The sequence below is a fragment of the Amphiprion ocellaris genome, chromosome 3 (genome assembly GCF_022539595.1).
Source record: "Amphiprion ocellaris isolate individual 3 ecotype Okinawa chromosome 3, ASM2253959v1, whole genome shotgun sequence".
Taxonomy (NCBI): Eukaryota; Metazoa; Chordata; class Actinopteri; family Pomacentridae; genus Amphiprion; species Amphiprion ocellaris.
Genome location: NC_072768.1, coordinates 37,745,812 through 37,771,375, shown reverse-complemented (window position 1 = coordinate 37,771,375; position 25,564 = coordinate 37,745,812). Strand labels below are relative to the sequence as shown.

Genomic DNA, 25,564 nt, shown 5'->3' with positions numbered 1-25,564 from the left:
GTTCATAAGATGCAACAGGGTAGTTTTATATAAAATTCCTCCCCTGTGCAGTTGTCATTAACGTACCAGGCTGTACACATGAATATTTCAGCTGTAAAGTTGGACATTTTAGTATGGAGGTCTATGGGGGATCGACTTGCTTTTGGAGCCTCTTGTGGACATTTGAGGAACTACAGTTTTGGATTTCATTTGGCAGCCTCAGGTTGCTGCTTAGTTTGAATAAGTGGAAGAAAACCGGTTTATTTAATATGCATTTAGCGGTATTCATTATTTTATTAGAAGATTGTGAGTCTGTTCATCATTGGACATGATGGATGAAAGTGTTTCCTGCAGCTTCTCTACCGCAGCTGCAGAACAGCGACACAATATCGCCATCTAATGTTGAACTGGGAACATTACAGCCTCTAAGTGTTTGTGTTGCACCACTGCCACCTCAGAAGAGTGACCTTTGCAACATGTTCCTCCTCACTTACTGAGTATTTACACATAAATACTTCATGGTGGCAAAAGCACTTTGCAGGTTGTCCAATAATTAACTTGTGATAAGACGGGAAGAGAAAGAAACGAGTGAGCTGGAGAGAGAAAGGTAGACAGAAGCAGAGGAACGCATGAGGTAAAGTACAATCAGCAGAGAAAGAGGAAGGACGTTGACTCAGCAGAAGCACTTTGAGGGGAAAAGAGGAAGTTTAAAGCTGTGACAGTCCGAGTTTTCGCTCCTCTTGTTGACTAAATGGACGTCGTGGAGAACACAGAGGTGGCTCGGACCATAGAGCTGAACGACGGCACTCGAATGCCACTTCTGGGTCTTGGAACATGGAAGGTAGAGTCATTCATACATTCATAAATCCATCATTAGTGTCAGTTGTCATTCTGGTTTCTGGTGTATATTTTAACCCTCTGAACCCACAAAAAATTCTTGCAGGTTTGAACATGTTTTATGTTAAAAAATCATTCATGGCATGTAAGCTTAGAATTGTGCCATTGCATCAAAGTCACTTTATTCTCCATGTCTCATTTAAAAAATTAACAAAAATGTACTGTTTGCAACAGATTCTGTAAAAAAGAGTTTTCAGCTGAACTGCAGGCAGTGTTTCCACAGAGCAGAGAGGAGACAAGCATGAAAAAAAATATTAAGAGCAAAATTAAACATAATTTATTAATAAAGAAATGCAGCTTGGTTCATAAATGGTATACAGAGCAGCAGAGGAGTTGTTGGAAGATACATTCAGCACGGTGAAATACAGTGTTTTTAACCCTCATGTCGTCCCGAGGGTCAAAATTAACCCGTTTTAAAGTTTGAAAATGTGGGAAAAAATAAATTTTCACAGTGAAACTTCTGATGGTCACATTTTAAACATTTTTGGGAATTTTCTTTAACATTTTTTGTGGAAAAATAGAAATGTTAAAAAAAAAAAATGTTTCTTAAGAACATTCACAAAAGATTTTTATGTGAATGTTCTCAAAGAAAATATTAGAAGTTCTGCTCATATTTATGGAATCACTTTAGATATATTTAGGAATTTTTTGGAAGATTTTTACTCATTTTTTGAAAAATATTTACAAGAATTTTCTTGCCAATATTGGGGGATTTTTTTAAATAAAACTTTAAAGGGAAACTTTTAAGGAATTACTGGAATTTTCTTCCTGAAGGTTTTGCAAATTTTCAGAAATTTGGGGAATTTTTTTTCTGAATTTTTGGATTTTTTTCAGACACAAACAATATTTTTTGGTTCCTGTAAATGAGGACAACAGGAGGGTTAATATGACACATTTCTAAGTTCTCTCCTTATTTATGTTTGTTGTGTTTCCATAGAGGTGCAGGACTTTACAGTGAAAAATTATCCCACGAAAAAGACTGAATTCTGACTGGCAGACTGCTTCCTCCTCCAGATCAACTTGATATTTGAACTGGAGATCAACTCCAATTCACTTTTCAAATAATGATTTCAGAGAAATGTTATGAAGCAGACATTTTAGTTAAAATAACCTTCAATTCATTGCAGACTGATGAGGCTTAGTGTAGTCGCCCTCCGAAGGCCAGTTCTGAGCAGGAAAATCCCTGATGTCTTTTAAACTGTCCTACAGTCGGCTCACCTGCCACCAACCTCGGTCCAGGGCGCCGTGGAGGCCGCCATCGCCGCCGGTTACCGCCACATAGACACGGCACACAACTACAAAAATGAGGTGGAAATCGGTAAAGCTCTAATCTCCAAGATGAAGCAGGGCATCATCCGACGAGAGGACATGTTCATCGTCAGCAAGGTGGAAAAATTCAACTGATTCTCTAAATATATTTAGTAGTTTATGCATTAAATGAGCTTGATTTTCTGCTATATACAGTCTAGTTGATGTACTGAGTTTTCCTGCTCTTGTCTCAGCTGTGGTGCACCTTTCATGCTCCAGAGGACATCACTTGGTGCTTCAACAAGACTCTGAAAGATCTGCAGCTGGAATACCTGGATCTTTACCTGGTGCATTTCCCCGTTGGTCTGAAGGTAGAGCATTGAATTCAACACAGTCTGACAGAGTTTACACTTTACTACACCTTATTCTGCCCTCATTCCAGAGCGTCATTCTGAGAATCCTTGATAGTTATGTGTCAAAACATCAAAAACCTGATAATAATGTACCAGAACATTAAAACCTGATCCGATAGGTGAGAGGCGGATGCCCAGGAACTTGATGTTATTAACTTGCTCTACGTCCTCATGGGCACATCTTCCTGGATCTCCTGCAGTCCACAATGACCTTCTTGGTTTTCAGGACCAGGTTGTTGTGTGGACACCACTCAGTCTGGTGCTGGATCTCCACATGACCACAGTCGTGTCATCTGCAAACTTCACGACGGTATTTGAAGTGTAGGTGTGTCAGGAAAATTCTTCAGTGGAGTCCTGACTTCTCCAAATTAATTCTCAGAGTCGTCTCTCAAGTCAAAGCAAAGGAATCACTTGAGCAGAGCAGAGTCTGAATGAGTGACTGACAATAGGTGGAATCGGTTTAGTTTTTAAGCAGGCACATATACTGTCTAAGTTACACTGGTGTTATGTTTGTGAGCAGCCAGTTTCAACCGGCTGCTTGCAGGAACAACTTGTTATGTTTTCATGGTCAAAGTTTACTGAGTGCATTGGACTATATCAACGGTTCTCAAGTTTTTTCTGTCACTGTGCCACACCTCTTTGTTGTTCTTTGTTTTATTCTTGTTATTCATATTTTTTATTGTATAGTTTTAAATTATTATTGTTGATTTTTATGCCTCTGTAAAATGTCCTTGAGTTCCTTGAAAGGCGCTTTCCTCCGTGTAGATCTCACCTGGTAGCGCTGCTTCAGCTGAAGGAGGTGGACCCCCGCTGTGCTTTCTGATGTGTCAAAGTGTGCAAACAAATGGTTCAGAGTGTCGGGGAGAGCGGGTTCATGGCTGACCTGCTGGTTACAACACTTATAGTCCGTTATGTTCAGAGAGTTGTTGGTGTCATGGTGGCCCTCAGTGTGCTGCTTGTACCTGTGTTTAGCTGGCTGAACGCCCCTTTTCAGTTCTTTTTCAGTATAAACAAACTGCTCATTGTTGTAATATTTCTGTGAGTAATTTCTGGCTTTACATGTTTGTTTCTAAATTTACCAAATGTCCTGAAAAGAGTAAAGCAGTGGTCACATGATGACGAATGCTCAAAAACATCTAAAACCTGCTAATTTATACACCAAAACATCAGAGATCTGGATATTAATGATTCAAAAAATCTAAAACCTGAATATCTACTCAGCAAAACCACAAAAATCCTGAATAATAATGCAAGAAAAAGTCAAAACCTGGCTATTAATACACTAAAACACCAAAGACCTGGATGATAGTAATGTTAATAAACTGGACATTAACGCTCCAAAACGTTAAAAACCAGGATATACTGCTCCAAAACACCAAATACCTGCTTATTTATAAACCAGAACATTAAAATACTCGGATTTTAATGCAATACATTGTAAAAACCTGGATGGTAATGCATGCAAAAGTTAAAAACATGGATACTAATGCATACGTTTAATTTTTAAATTTGCCAAATGTCCTGAAAAGAGCGAAGCAGTGACCACATGATGTTTAATTTCTCTGCAGAAAGTGGGAGACGAGCTTTTCCCGATGAAGGATGGAAAGATGCTGACCACCGACATCGACTACGTGGACGTCTGGAGGGTGAGAAAAACACAGTCTGTTTGTGTTCAAGAGCAAATAAATACTTTTAAATATCAAAAACCTGGGTATTTACTCACCAAAACCATAACAATTCTGGATGTTAATGCATGAAACTGTCAAAACCTGGCTATTAATGCACCAAAACATAAAAAGTCTAATAAAAGTGCAACAAGTGGGTATTAACATTGAATAGAAACAACAAAGTAGAATCGATATTACACAGATACACACATTAAAATGATCATATATAATACATATAACATAATTACACACATTCATGTACTACATCTGTCAGTGTTAGTTGTTTTTTTTTAAATAAATGTGTAATTCTGTCCACAGATGTTTTCAGTTAAACCACATAAAGCTCTCCGGATGTTTGTTTTTAATATTGTTGTTGTGTTTACAGGGGATGGAGGCCCTGAAAGCTTCTGGGAAGGTGAAGAGCATCGGAGTGTCCAACTTCAGCATCCTGCAGCTGGAGAGGCTTCTGGCTCTGTGCAGAGTTCCTCCTGCTGTCAACCAGGTGCTTTACCTGTTTACTGCTTTATCGGACTTTAGCCACATTTCAGCTTGATTTAATACCACAGTCTATCATTTAGAGGATTGTTTTATTCACCATCTGCTCCCAAAACTGGCTGCAGGAAACTGAAACCTTTTGTCATTTTAAGACAGACGAACCAGAGACTGTATTCAGTCAAAATTAGGTTTTTGACATTTTTTCTTTCATTAACCCTCGTGTCGTCCTGTGGGTCAAAATTGACCCCTTTTAAAGTTTGAAAATGTGGAAAAAAATATATTTTCACAATAAAGCTTCTGATGTTCACATTTTCAACATTTTTAGGAAATCTTTGAACATTTTTTGGTGGAAAAAAAGAAATGTTAAAAAATGTTCTTAAAGAAAATATCAGAAGTTTTACTGGATATGAGAAACTGTGACACCCTCCCAGTTTTCAAATCCAAAATCAAAACTCACCTGTTGAGGACTGCAGACTCCCTCAGACCCTAAACTCACTGTGCCACACCTCTTTGTTGTTCTTTCTTTTATTCTTGTTATTGATATTTTTTATTGTATAGTTTTTAATTATTGTTGTTGATTTTTATGCCTCTGTAAAGTGTCCTTGAGTTCCTTGAAAGGCGCTTTAAGTAAAATGTATTATTATTATTATTATTATTATTATTATTATTATTATTATTATTATTACTGATATATATGGAATCACTTTAGATATTTTTAGAATTTTTTGGCAAGATTTTTACTAATTTTTTGAAAAATTTTCAAGAATTTTCTTGCCAAATTTGGGGGATTATTTTTTTTAAATAAAACTTTTAAGGGAAACTTTTAAGGAATTATTGGAATTTTCTTCTGAGGGTTTTGCAAATTTTCTGAAATTTGGGGAATTTTTTTGTTGAAGTTTTGGATTTTTTCACACAAGGAAACAATATTTTTTGGTGCCTGTACATGAAGACAACAGGAGGGTTAAAAGCTGTTATCATATCACAGTGTGTGTAATTTTATGGAGAAAAACGCCTGAACAGTTGGCAGGAGCTAGAAAACGACTACGACGCTAAAGCTGCAGTCAGGCTAGTTCAGGCTAGCCGTTAGCTAAATTAGCATCTCAAACATCTTCAGTACTGAGTTGGTTCTCCCACAATTTCATCATCCACAGGTGGAGCTTCATCCCTACCTGGTTCAGCCTGAGATGATCAGCTTCTGTAAGTCCAAGAACATCGCTCTGACGGCCTACAGCCCCTTTGGCTCGCCTGCTAGACCCCCAGAATTGTAAGAGAACCTCTCAGAACTGTGATTTAGATCCATTTAGCATAGCTGTAGCTACATTAACCCTCACGTCGTCCTGCGGGTCAAAATTGCTCCGTTTTAAAGTTTGAAAATGTGGAAAAAATATCTATTTTCACAGTGAAACTTCTGATGTCCACATTTTCAACATTTTTGGGAAATTTTTGAACATTTTCAATGGAAAAAAGAAATTTTAAAAATGTTTCTTTAAGAACATTCACATAAAAAACATTATATATTAATATTTTTAATATATATATGATTTAATAATTTCAATTTTACTGAATAATATTGCTTTCTTGTGTTACTTTTCATTTGATACCACTTTCGTATTTAATAATATAATTTTTTACACACTAGTAGTACCACTTTTTATTGTGCTGGTCATTTTGTACCCCCTAGATGATCTTTAAAGGGTTATTTTTAACACATCTTTATATTACTTCTGTGTTTTTATTATGTATATTATCTCTCTTTGTCATCTATGTGTATCTCTTTCTGGTTGTTTTGTGTCTATTTGCAGATGTCTGTCTCTTCCTTATGTTGTTTTGAGCCTTTTACTGGTTTCTCTGACTATATGTTTGTCTTAGTTGTGTTTTTGTGTGTCTTTGCTCATGGTTTGTGCCCAGTTATGTTAATTTTGTGTTACTATTCCAGTGACCCCACCTCTTTGTGGTTTGGTTGCATTGATTTTTTGTTAATTTTGTCATTTGTTTGCATCTCCATCTGGTCATTTGGCATCGTTTTACATGTTGTTTTGTGGTCTGTTGGAGTTGTTTTATGTCTCTACAGGGTTTTTTTTGCATCTTTTTATGTTACTTTTGTCTTTCTGTTATGTTTGTTTTTTCGTTTTTTGCCTATTTGGTTCTCCTTCTTGCTGTTATTAGTCTATTTTCAGTTGTTTTTTGTCTATTAGATCATTTTCTGACTCTTAAAATTTTGCTTATGTTTCTTTTTGGTTAGTTTGAGATTATTTTTAGTCGTTTTATGTTTCTTTCTAGGTGTTTTTTGCATTGCTTTATGTTAGATTTGTGTTTTTTATTATGTTTATTCTGTCACTGTGATCTGTATGTGTCTGCAGATGTTTTGCACCTATCTGGATAATCTCTGTGGTCATTTCACATTGTTTAATATCGTACTGGTTGTTCTGAGTGTCTCTGCAGATGTTTTTCATCTATTTGTATTAATTTTTAATGTTTCTCTTTATAGTTGCTGAGCATCCATTCCTGTTCATTTTCCGTCTCTTTGACGTTGCTTTGTGTTCCTTTGTGGTGTGTTCAGGCCTCTTTCTGGTTGTTTAGCATCTTTTTGTTGCTGAACATTTTGCATTTCTTTGATTTTCCAATAAATAAAGACCCCCGGATCCCTTTTTCCTGCTGCAGGTTCAGAGGAGACACTGATCCTGAAAAGCTCCTGGAGGATCCGGTTGTTGCAGAAATTGCCAAGAAGCACAGACACAGTCCTGCCCAGGTCAGAGTGAGTCCTCGTCTGCTGTGCATGTGTGCTACTGTTGGTAACTGAGGTGTTTTCTCAGGTGCTGCTGAGGTATCATGTGCAGCAGGGCGTCTCCGTCATCCCGAAGAGCGACAAACCGCATCACATCCTTGAAAACACGAAGGTGAGAACTCTGATCGGCGCTCTGCTCGTCATCCTAAACTGTTAAAAGTCTCTAATTTTACCCACTTATTTTACCCTCGTGTCTTCCTGTGGGTCAAATTGACCCCTTTTAAAGTTTGAAAATGTGTGGGAAAAAAAATATATTTTCACAGTGAAACTTCTGATGTCCACATTTTCAACATTTTTGGGAAATCTTTGAACGTTTTTTGGTGGAAAAAAAAATGTTAAAAATGTTTCTTAAGAACATTCACAAAAAAAATTTATGTAAATGTTCTTAAGAGAACATTAGAAGTTATACTGATATATATGGAATCACTTTAGATATTTTTACTCATTTTCTGAAAATATTTACAAGAATTTTCTTGCCAAATTTGGATTTTTTTTAAGTAAAACTTTTAAGGGAAATTTTTAAGGAATTATTGGAATTTTCTTCCTGAAGGTTTTGCGAATTTTCAGAAATTTTGAGATTTTCTTTTCCTGAATTTTTTTTATTTTTTTCAGACAAGGAACAATATTTTTTGGTGCCCGTAAATGAGGACAACAGGAGGGTTAAATACCAAATATTAAGTTTCTCTGTGGATGTTTGAGGTTTTTGCTCATCAGAAAGTGTCACTGGACCAAAAAGCTGCTTCTGAATGTGTGTTTGTGTGTCTGACTGAATGCTGATGTTCAGATCTTCGACTTCAGCCTGACTGATGGAGACATGGAGGCTCTGAGAGGTTTGGACCGAGGATGGAGGGCCTGCATGCTGGAAGGGTAAGTCACCGTCTGTTTTAACATCTAACAGCTGGACTGGATGTGTGTCTGTAATTCAGTTCTTCCTGGACTAAGAGAACATTTCATTTCCACATCGTTTTTACTTGTTGGAATTCCAGTTTCAGACGTTTACAGTTTAATTCTGACCATCATAATTGGGTTCTTCCATCTCAGATCATCATTATCAGATCCTGTTCAAACTATTGTATCAGAAACTCTGTCTGTGAAATTTCAGCTTCATGTATCAAATACTTTGAGATATGTTTGGATATTTTCTGCTGCTTCTGAAGTGAATATTGTTGTTGTGTGTCTCAGAGTGAAGTCTCACCCGTACTACCCCTTCCAATGAGGACAGTAAACGCCACTCTGGATCTACTGAAGCATCAACACAGTATTACCCACCAGTCCAGTAACAATCACCATGAAATGTGAAGATTTTAGACATTTTAATGGAAATGTACAAACGCCGAGCAAAATATCAGAAGCACTTCATATTTTATTACAATGAGCAGCATTGAGCACATTTTAATTTCATCACATGCACTCTGTGTGGATCATATAAAACAATAAATAATCATTTAAATGTATAAATGTATGTTGAAATTCAGCGCCGCTTCCTTTAGGCTCTGATGCCTGACTGGGAGCGATCTCATTGGCTGCAGTAGTTTTTAACTTTCCGATAATGTTTGACAAATGACTTGTGCAGTGGAAAAGGGCCCTATTCTGGTCATTTTGTGTGTAGTTTTAGTCGTTTTGTGCCTCATTTTAGCCAGTTTGTGTCTCATGTTCGTCATTTTTTTGGTAGTTTTGTGTCTCGTTTTACTCATTAGTCATTTTGTGTCTGTGTGGTCTCACTTTTCCTTCATAGCTGCCCATCTAACTCATCTTAAATCTGAAAGGAGGATTTCTGCAGCCTTTCTGTCTGCCAGCTCAGTATCTGACAAATGAGGAACAATAAACTCACTCGTGTCCTGTGCTACTGATCCAACACACAGTTTAACAGTAGATTTAAAGTGAAAGCAGTGAACACTTCTTTTTTTCCCTGTTGCCTTAAGAACTGCTGCTGTGTGTTTTGTTTGTCCGCTGTAGGTAACTAGTTAATTAAGCTAACGTGTTGGTAAAAATATCGTCTCCGGGAGATTTTTGGACTTGATTGTGTAAAAATACTGAAGCTAAAGCTGTAATTCTGAGACAAAAAGCATCAGCATCCTCACTAGTTAGCCAGTCGTTTATGCCGTAGTACATAAATTGCTGTTTTTGTAGAGCTGGTTAGTACTTAGATACCGTTTCTAAACTATGATCGGACTACAGCATCTTGCTCATAGTGCACGGCTGCTTCTTTTCTGTCCAGGAAACAAAGTATTGACCTGTTTTATCTGCTTTTAATAGGTAACAAGTTAAACTCCAACCAGTCGAGATGCCTGCTGTCCATTTTCAGTGACACTGGAGCACGTTTAGCTCTTTTTCTTGATAGCTCCAAACTGAATCTGGTCAGTCGGTGTTGCTGTTTGCTTGCAGGTCTGCATTGTGTAGCTGCATCCAGATCAACGACAGGTTTTGAGCTGCAACAAGCTCTAATTTCTTCACTTTAAAAAGACAGAGAGGCGCCTGAAAGCTGAAGCAAACCAGAGACGAATGACCAAACATGTCAACATACGTGTATCCGGTGTTTTACACAGAAAAACTGGTTAATTCGGAGGTTATTGTAGCTGCTCTGCCTGTTGCCGTGAGGATAGTTGTGTAACGGACGATAAAAAACACAGTTAAAGGTACGAGGAGTCTGTTACGTTGGATGTGGCCTTCCTTTCACCCCTCTACCGGTTTTCTTCTTCTCTGGCGATGCTGCAGTTGGTGAAGGCTTCACGGTGCAGACGCAGGCCGAGGCTCCGGCGATGCGTTTGGGCAGGTCGGGCCCTTTGGTCCAGGAGCCTTTGTCTGGGTCGAACACCTGCGTGGTACTGGAGAACGCCATTTTCTCCCAGCTGTAGCCGCCCAGCACGTAGATGCGTCCCGCCCACACGGCCAGACCCGCCTCGCTGTTGGGCAGCAGCAACGGCGAAACCCGAGTCCACTGGCCGCCGCGCGGGTCGTAGGACTCCACCTGCAGGATGTCGAAGCGCTCGGTGGTGTCCTCGTGGTCGTCGCTGCCTCCGATGGCGTAGATCAGGTGGTTGAGCGAAGCCATGCAGTGCCAGCCGCGGGCCAGAGACATGGCCTGGCGCTCCATCCAGACGTCGCCGTCCCTCGAAGGGTCGTAGCTCAGGACGTCTCGGCGGTACGGGCCGATCTGATAGTCGTGACCGCCGGAGATGTAGACGACGCCACGGTGGACCGTCCCAGCATGGCCGTAAGTGAACCTAAGAAACAAAAAACCCACAAAACGTTGGCGACTCTCTTCAACTTTATCACCAAACCATGTAAATAAATGTGGGGTTTTGAGTTGAAGCCACAGTTTCCCTCTGAAAGGACGCCACTGTTAATAATTTAGCTCACAGTTGCTTATTACAACAGACATTAGCATTGTTATTAAGTCATGTTTCTGCTCAAATCTAATATTCACTCTCTATTAGCTTTGGTTTCATCTTTAAACAGCTCCTGAGAAAGATTTCAGGTAGGTGCTAACTTTGTAGTGTACTTCTGGATGGTGGGTTTCTTTTGTTTATATAAAAATCTTTATTAATGCCACTTCAAACATCTGGTTTTATGTCCATTGTTGTTGTTTTTTTTTTATAAACACCGGGTTAACTTTAAATATATGTTACATTTTGTGCACTAAAAGTTGTTCAGATTGAAGCTTATTTACCTCCAACTGATCTAAATACTACCTAATGAACAATGCAAATTTCCTCATGCCACATTTTTAGTGTGTAAAGATGTAAACATCAGAGCTTAGGATGCTGATGTTTATATGATGATGATGTTAATCAATTACTTGCCAGAAAATGTACTGTAGATCAGTCACAGTTACTGGTTGTTCCATCAGGTGGAGCCTTTAGCTGTTAAATACTGTAGAGACCAGAGGAGGTTGTGGGACTACAAGCAGTTTATGTTGGTAAGCAGAGAACACTGTGGGGGTTTAGCTAGCAACAGGCACCAAGACAAAGAAGGATGTGGCGGCTAATGGCCTCCATCCAGAGCTCATCTGTTCCACGCAAGCCGGAGTCAACTAGGATGCCGTTACTGTAGCAGAGTAGCTAACTTAGCCAAGGTGTTCCTCCAACAAATGTCTCTTATCTGTGGTTAAGAATAGCTCTATTGATGTATTACTGCTGACAAGTATTGGCTAAGAAAACTATTTATTTTTCTCCTACATTTCAATTCAGGATTCTGTAAGTGGTGCCTCTCTCTGATTCAAAGCGTCCCTGCAGTAATGCATCCCTCAAACAGAACAGATCGTCCTCCTACCTGGGCAGTCCAGCCACGTAGGACCAGCAGTCCTCAGCAGGACGGTAAACCTCCACAGAGGACAAAGCTCCGGTGTCGTTCCTCCCTCCTACAGCGATCAGACATTCTCCCACCGCCCCCAGGTAGAAGTCCACCCGCCGCTGGTTCATTGGAACTCCCTGGAAGGACATCACATCATCGCTATGTCCAGATAAATAACCAATGAACCAGTAATAAGACAGTGCAGATGGAGTTTTCTTACCCTGGTCCACTGGTTGTGTCGGGGGTCGTATCTGTACAGCAGGTTACAGGCAGCATCTCCACCGTTGTCTCTGGACGAGCTGCCGCCAGCAGCAAAGATGAAGCCGCCCAAAACCGCCAGACAGTGGTGGCTCCGCCGGGCCGGTAGCTCCGTTTCTACCACCCAACTTCCTGTTTCATCGTCCAGCCGGCAAACGTTGGCGCTCAGCTCCTCCCCCCACTCCGACGCCTGGACAGGACAAGAGGAATCAGTGAGATGCTGGTCTGGAGAGTTTCTGAAACTTTAGTCACATACCGTCTCATGTCTGAGACTAGCTGTCCTAAAGTCTTTCAAGGTTTAGAATATCAAGTCCTAAGTTTTACAATACAAGTCTCAAGTCTTAAGATTGCATATTTTTAGGACACGGACTATCAAGACTCCAGACAGCAGGTCTGAAGTCTGACAAGTTTTAGGACCACAGGTCTTGAGTTTTAAATTACAGATCTCAACAGCAAAGTGAGCAAAATTCAAGTCTTAAAATTCTTTTAAAAAAAAAAAATAAAAAAAATAAAAAATTACAGAAAATTTGAAGCCATAACACAAGTTTTACAACTTATTACAGCAAGTTTAAAGTCCTACGAGTCTTAGGACAGCAGGTCTCAAGTTTTACTATAGAGCTCTTAAGTTTTAGCACAACAAGTTTCACGGTTTAGGACAATTAATGTTCAAACTTCCAAGTCTTCAGACAGCAAGTCTTAAGTGTCTCATTCTTAAGACAGCAAATGTTGAGTCTGAAGAGTTCAAAGTTTTAAGGACAGTTAGTCCTACGACTGAAAGCAGCAAGTCTCAAGAGTCGTTACCTCTCCTCCAATCAGCAGCAGTCGTTCCACGCCCCCCCTCAGCGTGGTTCGTCCGGTCTGTAGTAGCGGTTGAGCACTGGGTCGTCCGTGGTATCCCAGCGCCTCCTCTACCAGGGCCTCACAGCCGGCCTCCTCCGGTAGCAGGGCCCTCACCGCCGGCAGCACCCGGCCCACCAGGTCGCCCACCGGCATCAGAGGGAAGCGGATGTTTGAGAGCAGCTGGCGGGCGTGGGCGGTCCGGTCGGGCATCTGGCTGAGCCACTGGAGGGCGGCCTGGAGGAGGGCCTGCTCGCTGTCGTGTTGAACCTGAGGATGGACCAGGACATTTATCACTTCTTCTGTCACATAGTGGTGAGATTCTGTCACAATTCACTGAACGCCACACGCCTGACCATCATCAGTTCGACACTTCAGGAGTGAGTATTGATTGGGTTGACTGTGTTAAATGTGGGGTCAAAGGTTACATTAGTTTAAGAGTTAAAATTTCTTAAAGAAGGCGGGTCATATTGATTTTCGCGTTGTTTTCTTTGAGCCAAACTGTGGGGCAATGGTTAAAGTGCTATAACTTGAGGAATAATGTAGCTGGAGTCCTGAAATTTTGTAGGTTCATTGATCTGTGCATGTGGTCTTCAATGGTACAACCCGGCTTTGATAGAACAACCAGTTATATAATGGAGTAGATTTGGTCAAAAAATGTAAATATTTCTGTCTACTCCGATATTCCACCAGCCAGAGTGGAGGCGGATTTTTTTTAACCCCTTGATGCGCAGTGTGGGTCAGGAGATACCCATTTTCCATTGGATTTGGGTCACTTTTGACCCATGTTGCACATCAAAGGTTTCATGGTACCAGTTTTTACAAAATGATTTCAAAGACTATGAGTTGGATGATTTTTCTTTTAGCCCAGTAATAATATTTTAGAACTCTTCAGTTTTGATTGGAGTGCCCAATGATTGTCCTAATATTGGCCATAAAGGCAAAAAAACCCATCATTTTAATAAAGGATGACTCATCATACTCTGTACGTTTAAACTACCATTGGTGCCAATCACAGGGGAAAAAATCTGCCTCTTGGGGTGAAAAATGAAGGTTTTAAGGTTGGTGGAATATCAGAGTAGACAGAAATATTGAAATTTTTTGACCAAATCTGCACCATCATCTAACTGGTTTGTGTTATTCAATCAAAGCAGACGTGGAAACCACATGTACACATCAATGGACATGCAAAATTTCAGGACTGTATATACATTACTGGTCAAGCTATGGCACTTTAAACATTGATCCACTGATTGGTACGAAAAAACGATGCAAAAATCAACATGACTCCACCTTTTTAAAGACTTTTTGCGACCTAAAATGACGTATTTGTTACCTGTCCACTGGAGAGGTAGCAGGTGAATTTGTGCAGAGGAACGTCTCGAAGGAAGTCGGGGGTGAAGGAGAGCGTGGCGAAGCGACCGAGGATGAACCGGTCGATGAAGGCGTCGAGTCGCTCCAGACTGTAGAGCAGAGCCAGTTCCTGCAGGTAGAGGTAGTTGTCCTCACTCACCTCCTTCTCCAGGTACTGGCAGCAGAAATCCACCACCCGCCACACCTGAGCAACACATTTATCATCATATTACAGCAGGAACAGCTTCACGTTTAATTCTGCATACATGCTTATTAGTTTTTCTGCAATTAAAAGGTCGTTTAACTTCTCTGATTTGGCATTTTAAGCACAGGTTTCATTGTAAATAGAGGAATTTCAACCATCCCTCAACCCTCCTGTTGCCCTCATTTACAGGCACCAAAAAAATGTTTTTGTCTGAAAAAAAATCCCAAAATTCAGCAAAAAAATTCCCCAAATTTCTGAAAATTTGCAAAACCTTCAGGAAGAAAATTCCAATAATTCCTTCAGTTTCCCTTAAAAGTTTTATTTAAAAAAAAAAAAAATCCCCCAAATTTGTAATTATTTCAAAAAAATGAGTAAAAATCTTCCAAAAAAATCCTAAAAATATCCAAAGTGATTCCATATAAATCAGTAAAACTTCTAATATTTTCTTTGAGAACACTGACATAAAATCAACCAAAATCCAGTGAAATTCACTGGATTTTGGTTGATTTTTATGTGCATGTTCTTAAGAAACATTTTTAATATTTCTTTTTTTTCCACCAAAAAATGTTCAAAGATTTCCCAAAAATGTTGAAAATGTGGACATCAGAAGTTTCACTGTGAGAATATTTTTCTTCTACATTTTCAAACTTTAAAACGGATCAATTTTGATCCCCAGGACGACATGAGGGTTGAAGATGACATGAGAAGAGATACAACTTTATTAATCAAAAAGGAAATTCTTGGGCCAGATATTTCTCAAAATAAATAAAAAAAACATAATAAATAGAGTGCCTTAGAGAAAACCAATAAGTTAAAGGTCATAATGATATCAACGTGTGAAACAATTCCAAAAAAATCCTGCTGGATGAAAATATTTTGCTGAAACTCCTTCAGTTACAAGAGAAAGAAAAAAAACGCCATCCAAATACTGTATTATCCTGAAAAAACATGTCTTTCATACACATGGTGACATTTTTCACAAAGCAGCAACAAAGAAACAGGCGATCAAAACGTGAAAAGATACACATAAAACTAAGTATTCCAAAGCTTTTAACTGAGCCAAAATAAGAGTAGAACAGAAGAGATTTAAGTAGAATATATATAATATTGTACATTAAATTCCAAATGATAAAAATTAGGAATAAAAACTGTTTTTTTGTTAATTAAGGCTTCATTTACTCAGCATATTAGATATTTTTGTTACTTAAATGATCAGAAATGTCAGGAAAATGCATCAGTTCTGTCAGAGAAGGTGACACAGACTCGTTGTTTACTGTCGGCTGGTTTTCTTACCTGCAGCAGGTGTGCAGCTTCCAGAACATGATCGATGTTTCCTCCGTCCAGCTGCAGCTCTCCGCTGTACAGGAAGTCCACGACAGCCTTCAGACCGATGTAGGACATCCCGACCAGCTCCACCTGCAGGAGGACCAGACGTGATGATCTAATCTATATCTAAATGTACTTTAATCACAACCTGACTTTACTGTTAACAGGGGATGTTCAACCTTCTGGTCACGAAAACAAGGTTGTCTTTAAGAAAAATCGCCAAAATGACACCATTTATCAGCCAAGAAACTGGAAAAGCAGAAAAAAATCATCAGGTTTTAAACTTTCAGACGGTCCTTGAACTAATCACGTGTAACACATTCAGGAAAATTAACCAAATCTAAGGTTCAGATTGTGATATTTCATCAAAATCACTTTATTCTACGTGTCTCGTTATAAAATTTGCTTCCAAATAAATCGTTTGCACCAGATTCTGCAAGAAAAATAAATAAATTTTGAGCTAATCGCCACATCCGAGAAACCATGACTGACTCAGCTGTGACCGTATATTCACATGACAAAAATTCAGAGTATTGAGGTTGAACTGCAGGCAAAGAAAATATTAGAAGTTTTACTGATATATATGGAATCACTTTAGATATTTTTAGGATTTTTTGGAAGATTTTTACTTATTTTTTGAAAATATTTACAAGAATCTTCTTCCCAAATTTGGGGGATTTTTTAAAATAAAATTTTGAAGGGAAACTTTTCAGGAAATATTGGAATTTTCTTCCTGAAGGTTTTGCAAATTTTCAGAAATCTGGTGAATTTTTTGCTGAATTTTGGGATTTTTTTCAGACAAGGAAACAATCTTTTTTGTTGCCCGTAAATGAGGACAACAGGAGGGTTAAATACTGTAAATAATCTGTAATTTTAAACTCTAATTATTCCCTGTTTTGACCCGTTTTTCTACGTGTGAACTGGTGAAACTCGTCCAGGTTACCTCCTGCTGGTGCTCCTCCCTCATCCCCAGGGTGAACATGGCGTGGAAGTACTGGCTGTAGACGGCCAGCAGGGCTCGGTGGGCTGGAACCCTCTGATCATCGGCCACCAGAACCACATCGCAGAAAGAACCCTGCAGTCGCTGCTGGTCGAGGCCCTGAAGCAGCTCAGCAGCCTGATCCACCCAGCAGAAGACCTGCAACACAACCAGCAGGTAGGAATCACTTCTACTCTGTTTAGAGGCCTAAAGCAGGACTCTGGTTCACGTCAACATGATGGTTTCCTTCAACACGAGGTTCTGACGGTGAAGTAAACTTTGTAGGTGAAAAATACCAGAATTTTCCTTTAACTGCCAGCGTGACTGATTTACTAAAAAAAAAAAAAAAAAACTCCAAAAATCACATGGAACTTCTGTGTTGGCCAAACCGTCCGGTTATTTCAGGCTGGGAGCAACATTTAAAACTTTAAAAATAGCAGGAAGAGATCCACAGATGTGTTTTGCTTCTCAGGCTGCACAGTGATTAATAGTTTCAAACAAAAATGGTGGAAAATGCCAAATATTCGCACCACAAAAGAGAAGATATGCAGCTTTTCTTTGTGTAAACTGAGTATTTTATGAGTTTTTTTGGAAATGTTTATAACAAATAATCAATTAGTTGTTCAACAGAAAAATCTGACGCTGTTTTTTTTTTTGCAAAAATTTTACAAAATTTTGTGTATTATGGATTTAAAAATGGTGCATATTATACATAAATATCTGATATTTGACAGATTTTCTGTTATGTAAAATTACATGTAATATCTAATAAAATCACAGCAAAAAGAGTAATTTGCATGTAAAATTTCAAAAAAAGGAAAAAAAAAAACACAGACCAAAATATAATGTCCACATCAAAAATCTCTTAAACAATTGCCTGCAAACTTACACATATTTTACAATCTAAATCAGCAAAATGGTTCATTTTCAGATACTTGCTGTTATTGAAAAGACAAACTAAATATGTTAAGAACTAAAAAAAATGGCAAATACTTTTTAAAACCTTAAAAATGTTAAATTACAGATAATATCCAGAAAAAAAAAACAGAAAAAAAGTGTCATTTGCATGTTGACTGTGAAATATTCCCTTTTATTTCTCTTTTATCACTATGTTCTACCTGTCAAAGCACTTTGTGAATGTTCCTCTGAAAGGTGCTGTACAAATAAAGTTATTATTATTATTATTATTATTATCATTAAATAACAACCAAACAAAAAACAAGACAAACTGTAGCTAAAGTCAATTTCAAACAGGAAACAAATAAAACTGTAATTTGTTCTTTTACAATCAGACACACTGACCTTTGAGGATTCGCTGATCCTCTGAGGTCGACACACTCGGCTCGGTTTGTCCATTCTGGTCCCTCAGAAAGGATTCATCTGAAGGAAACAAACACTGGTTTTACTGGGGTTACCGATTAGCTCATGTACAACAAAAAAAAACCCTGGACTATTCTTCTAATTTAACTACTCATGTCTGCACCTCTAAAATGAGAAGTTTGTTGCTATCCTCGCTATTATACAATTAAAAACTGAATAGAATAATGTTTTTCATCATGACGAGCACCTTCTGTCTGCATCTTTTAGGTTCATTTTAATGTTTTTTGCATCATTTTAGACAAATTCATCCTCATTTAATTCCAATTAATTGGTTGTAATGATCAACCAGGATAAGTTACTGAACACAATCTCTGTTCTTCGTGTTCGAAGATGTCTGCTGTCAGTTAAATTTACTGGAGTCAAAGCGTGAAGTAGCATTAAATTAAAATAAAATACAATTCAAGCTGCAAGAAAAAGTCAACTGAAAGAAAAAATAACTCTTTCTTTTGGTAGTATACCATCAAAATGTATTATTTTGTTAATGATTTCTAGTTAATTCAAGTAAATTTCAGAGTAGAAACATTAAAATGTAACGGTTTCAGCTTCAAAAATGTGAAAATTAAATCTGCAGCTGTTTTGTTTATAATTCAGTAACAGTTTAAGTCATTTTTTCAAATAAAATGCATCATATATGCTGACTAAGCACTCCATAAAGCGAGTACAAGGATATAGACTTTATTAACCCTCGTGTCGTCCTGTGGGTCAAAACTGATCCATTTTAAAGTTTGAAAATGTGGAAAAAAATATATCTTCACAGTGAAACTTCTGATGTCCACATTTTCAACAGTTTTGGGAAATCTTTGAACATTTTCTGATGGAAAAAATTTTTTAAAAATGTTTCTTAAGAACATTCACAAAAATCACCCAAAATCCAGCAAATTTCGCTGGATTTTGGTTGAAAATATTAGAAGTTTTACTGATATATATGTGATCACTTTAGATATTTTTAGGATTTTTTGGAAGATTTTTACTCATTTTTTGAAAATATTTACAAAAAATTTCTTCCCAAATTTGGAGAATTGTTTAAATAAAACTTTTAAGGGAAACTTTTAAGGAATTATTGGAATTTTCTTCCTGAAGGTTTTGCACATTTTCAGAAATTTGGGGGATTTTTTGCTGAATTTTTGGATTTTTTTTCAGACAAGGAAACTGTATTTTTTGGTGCCTGTAAATGAGGACAACAGGAGGGTTCAGTAGTGATGCCGACGTTTTTGGGCGAGGTCTTTTTTTTTTTATCTAGTATCTTTATTTCACACACAGCCTGGCTGGCTGATCGGGACGAATCTGCGGACATCTGGCGACGGAAACTATTAAAAGTTAACCTGATCGCCTGTGTGTTCCAGTTTAACTGGTGATCAGGTTAACTGGCGATAGTTTCCGTCTCCAGATGTTTCGTCCGCGGATTCGTCACGATCAGACCTGGATTTACGTGAAATAAAGATACCAGATAAAGAAGACCTGCCGGCGTTTTTCGGCGAGGTTTTCTTTATCTGGTATCTTTATTTCACGTAAATCCAGGTCTGATCGTGACGAATCCGCGGACGAAACATCTGGAGACGGAAACTATCGCCAGTTAACCTGATCACCAGTTAAACTGGAACACCGGCTTCAGGACGGTACCAGCGGACACCGGAGCGAAAGGAGGGGGTTATTCTGCTCGTCAACAACAAATAATGCAACCCTAAACAAGCTGCTGTCAAAGAACAGAGATGCAACAAGGACACTGTAGTATCTGATCCGATATGAGTCCTGATAGTTGTTGACCATAAAGTGAACATCTACACATCCTTGAGGTTTCAGAGAAACTACGACAACACAACATTTAGCGGTTAGCTTTAGACCGTAATACCTTCCCTGGGAGTTCACGGCGGTGGTAGCCATTGTTGTTTACATTCCCCGTCTACCAATGCGGAAGTCTCGTGTGACGTGTGCACACCAGTATCGCGAGAATTCAGTCCGAGTACCCAGAGGCGTTCATTGCAATCATAGACTCTAGTAAATGTTGCTGGTAGAGTTCACCGCGCTCTAAAAGTTTCACTAAATTTTTATTTTTTCTAAGTTATCTATCTATCTATCGCACATATGTATGTATATATGTATATATGTATATATATATATATATATATATGTATATATATGTATGTATGTATGTATGTATGTATGTATGTATGTATGTATGTATGTATGTATGTATATATATATATATATATATATATATATATATATATATATATATATATATATATATATATATATATATATATACATATATATATATATATATACCAGATAGATAGTCTATCTATCTGGTATAAATTTGATATTTTGGGGTTTTAAACTGCTGGTTGGAAACAATCAATCGATGGAAAAGTAATCCATAATCAGTTAAGTGAAAATGTTGCATAAAACAAGCCAAATACTTTTGTCTCAGTTGAAGATTTGCTGCTTTTCTGATAAATATCAAAAACAAACATAATATCTGGGTGTTTCCTAAGTATTAGTAACAATTAGTGATCAGTCATGATCAGTTGAATTTTTTGTGAATGTTCTTAAAGAAACATTTTTAACATTTCTTATACAAACTGTAATTTGTATAAGACATAACCCCCATTAAACATAATATTTGTGTGTTTCTTAAGTATTAGTAGCAATTAATGATCAGTCACTGGAGAGAAAATAGATTCTGTTTACTCATTTTGACCACAAATTGCGGGAAAAAAATGCTGAATGGATTTACTGGTTTTCTTGGCAGCTTGTTACCATAGAAGCCGATATTATTACATTTACATTATTACTACATTTACAGTATTTAAAGGTTATTAAACAGTTACGGAGTTTAAAGGTTTTTAAAGCAGGACGAGAAACCGACCAGTGAAAACAACTGAAAACTGTACAACTGGCAGCATCAGCTTCTCACAGTTAGCATCATAGTTAGCTTCAGAATTAGCATCATAGTTATCCAGAAAAGCAGAATCCAAATAGTTCAAACAATAAATCTCTGCTTTAAATCACTTTGAATAAAGCAAACAGATCTTACATTGGATGCTGCAGGAGGACAATCAGCTGGTTTCTCTGTCTGTCAGGAGATGAAGCAGGTTCAGAATGAACTCCAGGTCCGTCTGCAGGAAGCAAAGGAGTCCTACAGCAGAAAGGTGGAGCAGAAACTCCAAGTAAACAGCATGAGAGCGAGGTGTAGGTAGGGATGAAGACCATCAGTGCTACAGAGGGGGACACAGACAGAGAAAACCAGTTTCACCAGTTCTTCAAGAGGTTTCACTGTGATGCTAATGAGTCTCCCAAGTGCCCTCTCAACCTCCTCAACAGCCACCCTCAGCAGGCAGTGGGAGGTCATGGACACAGATCCCGTCCCCCCATCATCATCACCAGACAGGAAAGTGAGGCGGCTCAGACCCAGAAAAGCAGATGGACCGGACAGCATGTATCCCACAATCAGAATCAGCTTTAATGGCCAAGTATGTACACAACATACAAGGAATTTGGTTTTGGCTGTTGGGGTCACCCTAGGAATTTTATCCCACATATTAAAAATATAACAAAAATAGGTTTTTATCATCTGAAGAACATAGCCAGAGTCTGACCGTTTCTCTCTCAGGCCAGCAGGAGGTGCTAATGCATGCTTTTATCTCTTCTCCTTTAGACTATTGTAATGCCCTGCTCTCTGGTCTTCCTAAAAAGAGTATTTTAAATCTACAATTACTACAAAACTCAGCCTTGCTGTGCTGACGAGGACCAGAGGGCAGGAACACATTACACCAGTTTTAAAGTCGCTGCATTGGCTCCCCGTCCGCTTCAGGATCCATTTTAAGGTTCTTAGTTTTTAAAAGTCTTAACAGCCTTGTGCCGTCTTATTATCCTCTGGCAGCGACCTTTTATCCAGACCACAAGCCAGGACAAAAACCCACGGTGAGGCAGCATTTAGCCACTATGGCCCCCACCTGTGGAACAGTCTGCCAGAGAACCTCAGGACTGCAGAGACCGTCGATATTTTTAAAAGAAGGTTAAAGACTCACCTTTTTAATCAGGCTTTTAACTGACCTTTTAAATCCTTCTTATCATTCTCTATTTATTGTTTTATGTATTTTTACTCTTTTAACTTTTAACCTTTTTACTTATCATACAGGTCTCTTATTCTATCTTATAGTTTAAAATTCTTAGTTATTTAACTCCAGTGTTTCCTCAGGGGGGTCCTCCACACTGGGGGCAGTATCTGGTCTGCTGCTGGGGGTGCTGTCCATGGGTCCCTTCGCCTGGCTGGTTGGGGGGCTCCTCACCTCGGAGTGGGGGTCCTCCTGTCTGTGGTATCCGAATATTAACACCTTGACACCGACTGTCGCGAATTTGCAACATGCCACTTTCATTCAGACTGCAGCCGAGATAGTGCATCCATTCCCCCAACGCCGGTTTGTGCATATTCAATACGTACCTCGGAACCTTTTGCAAGCACTGGTTTCTGGTAGGTCCGTTTGGAGTTAGACCCAATTATTATATATCTGTTATTATTGTTATATATCTATGTATCTATGTTCTATGTGTAATAGATAAACAATCTCCACTTATTTTAGCATCAGTTGGAAAGCAAAAGTACACAAAAAAGTTTCTTATTCAATTGTAAATAAATTCAGACATCAAGAGGTTAATTTTGAGATCCAAATTTTAAAAAAAAATGTAATTCTTTATTTTACCAGGTAAGATCAGTTGAGAACAATTTCTCGTGTACAACGATGACCTGGCAAGAGGCCCCAGCAGGAAGAAAGATAACAAACAATACATACACAAAAAAGGACACACAAGTGTTTAAATAGAGATTAAAAATAGCCTAAATGAATGCTAGCATTTAAATAAAACAGTCAACATGTGCCGTTAGCTAGGGTCTGCTGTAGCTTCTGCTTAACCCTCCTGTTGTCCCCATTTACAGGCACCAAAAAGTATTGTTTCCTTGTCTGAAAAAAATCCAAAAATTCAGCAAAAAATTCCTCAAATTTCTGAAAATTTGCAAAACCTTCACGAAGAAAATTCCAATAATTCCCGAAAAGTTAAATTCTAAAAAAATCCCCCAAATTTGGCAAGAAAATTCTTGTAAATATTTTCAAAAAAATGAGTAAAAATCTTCCAAAAAAACCCTAAAATTATCTAAAATGATTACATATATATCGGTAAGACTTTTAATATTTTTGTTAAGAACATTCACATAAAAATCAACCAAAATCCTGCGAATTTCGCAGAATTTTGGTGAATGTTCTTAAACATTTTTAACATTTCTTATACAAACTGTAATTTGTATAAGACATAACCCCCCAATAAACATAGTATTTGTGTGTTTCTTAAGTATTAGTAGCAATAAATGATCAGTCAGTGGAGAGAAAATAGATTCTGTTTACTCATTTTGACCACAAATTGTGGAAAAAAAAATGCTGAATGGATTTACTGGTTTTCTTGGCAGCTTGTTACCATAGAAGCTGATATTATTACAGTTACATGATTATAACATTTACAGTATTTAAAGGTTATTAAAGTATTTAATACAGTTACGCTGTTTAAAGGTTTTAAAGCAGGACGAGAAACCGACCAGTGAAAACAACTGAAAACTGTACAACTGGCAGCATCAGCTTCTCACAGTTAGCATCATAGTTAGCTTCAGAATTAGCATCATAGTTATCTAGAAAAGCAAAATCCAAATAGTTCAAACAATAAATCTCTGCTTTAAATCACTTTGAATAAAGCAAACAGATCTTACATTGGATGCTGCAGGAGGACAATCAGCTGGTTTCTCTGTCTGTCGGCAGCATCTCTGATTAGCGAACTTTAGCACAACAACCACAAACTACCGCATAATTTCCTTCATAAAACCGTTAAAACGTGACGTTTATCGGCGACACGAACCGTCCCGCTGCCGGTAAACTCCTCTTCAACTCATCCTGCTCTCACCGGGACATTTTACAGCGAAAATCCGGTTATTAGAGTCCAGGAACAGATGAGCAGCAACAGCTAGTATGTAGCCAGTTAGCTTAGCAACAAGCTAAACCACCGGACCTCCGAGGAGGATTTTCAGATTAAAGGACTTCAATAATGATTAACATAGAAGAAAGAAATTAAAGAAAAATAATTAGCACTTTGTAATAATAATAATAATAATAAGAAGAAGAAGAAAAAACAGAAGAAGAAGACATCCCTCTTGTTTTTATAGCATTAAAAATATAATTAAATCGAATTAAATGATTGCTAGTAATAATTCTAACACAATCATAAATTATTATTATTATTATTGTTATTATTATATACTACTGCTAATAAATTATTGTTATAACTATTGTTGTTAATCTTATATGATTTTATATATACATTTATAATAATAATAATAATAATAATTAGTATTATTAGAATTTTATTTAATTTAATTATATTTTTAACGTTATAAAAATGAGAGGATTTCTTCTTCTTCTTCTTTTTCTTCTTCTTCTTATTATTAATAATAATAATAATAATAATAATAATAATTATTATTATTATTATTATTATTATTATTATTATTATTATTATTATTATTATTATTATTATTATTATTATTATAATGAACAGATTCCAGCAGTATATGGCTATCAAATAAGGAAATCGTCTCATTTTGATATTAAAAAATGAACTAGAATAGCAAAACTGAGCAGTTTATACAGATATGTGTCAAATATATGACTTCTGAATAATAAGGTTGGATTAAATTAATAAAATATATTACTACTAATAACCGGCAATAATGCGTCATTTACAGAGATATATGACCAACAAATTTAGAATTTCCTCTCATTTTAATGCTACTATTAATTACAATCAATCATAAATACTACTGCTGCAATTTAAAAAATCTTGGTTTTTTTATATTTGTTCTGCAAAATTTTATTGACAACTTCAACAAGAACGCACACAAGCAGGCTCCATTTGTAATAAAATATGATAAGTATAATAAGTAGCTGCGAATATAATATGCAAAAAATAATCCTTTTATGAACTAACAACAGTGTCATGATCAATTCAGTGCCTTTGATTTTTGACCGAGTCCCAATGAAACATCTGGAATTTTATTTTGAAGTGAAACCTTTTGAAAAGGATGTTGTCATCAGCTGACTGATGGACCAATCAGCTGTTTGTGGGGACGTTCAAGACTCTCAATGTCACAGAAGGTTTTAAATATATTCATTCCATGTGAAATACTGACGATTAAATGATAATGAAGTGAGATTTTGAAGTTAATTTAATGAGTAAATTCAGAATAATTAAAAATGTTACAGACAAAACATTTTAGAGCATTTATCAACCACACAGCATTAAAACATTTAAATCTGTTCTTGACACATTATTCTTTGAACTTTATTTAACTTTTCTCTCCTTGAAAAGTTTCATTAAGATTAAGAATTTCTTTTACGAGGTTAAAGAAAA

General features: G+C 37.4%; 2 protein-coding genes across 5 annotated transcripts; one reads left to right on the top strand and one right to left on the bottom strand.

Moving 5' to 3' along the window:
- The first annotated feature begins 506 nt into the window (after positions 1-506).
- On the top strand, positions 507-8,942 carry zgc:56622 (uncharacterized protein LOC326033 homolog). Its single transcript, XM_023262034.3, has 10 exons — positions 507-820; positions 2,086-2,262; positions 2,379-2,495; positions 4,106-4,183; positions 4,590-4,706; positions 5,851-5,963; positions 7,361-7,448; positions 7,513-7,596; positions 8,269-8,351; positions 8,667-8,942. Exons 1-10 carry the CDS (start codon positions 731-733, stop codon positions 8,698-8,700), a joined length of 981 nt encoding a protein of 326 aa, XP_023117802.1. The 5' UTR covers positions 507-730; the 3' UTR covers positions 8,701-8,942.
- Positions 8,781-24,147, bottom strand: klhl36 (kelch-like family member 36). Of its 4 annotated transcripts, none has more exons than XM_023262029.3 (10): positions 23,871-24,147; positions 21,153-21,333; positions 18,038-18,115; positions 16,700-16,894; positions 15,724-15,846; positions 14,209-14,430; positions 12,837-13,142; positions 11,998-12,225; positions 11,757-11,914; positions 8,781-10,708 (listed from the first exon to the last, which is right to left on the bottom strand). In XM_023262029.3, the coding sequence occupies exons 3-10, from the start codon at positions 18,089-18,091 to the stop codon at positions 10,135-10,137; spliced, it is 1,860 nt and encodes a 619-aa protein (XP_023117797.2). In that variant the 5' UTR covers positions 18,092-18,115; positions 21,153-21,333; positions 23,871-24,147; the 3' UTR covers positions 8,781-10,134. The 4 variants fall into 4 exon arrangements, with proteins under 4 accessions (XP_023117797.2, XP_023117798.2, XP_035800239.2 ...); XM_023262030.3 differs by having other exon boundaries at positions 24,017-24,129; XM_035944346.2 differs by lacking the exon at positions 23,871-24,147 and having other exon boundaries at positions 21,153-22,127.
- Positions 24,148-25,564: the final 1,417 nt, after the last annotated feature.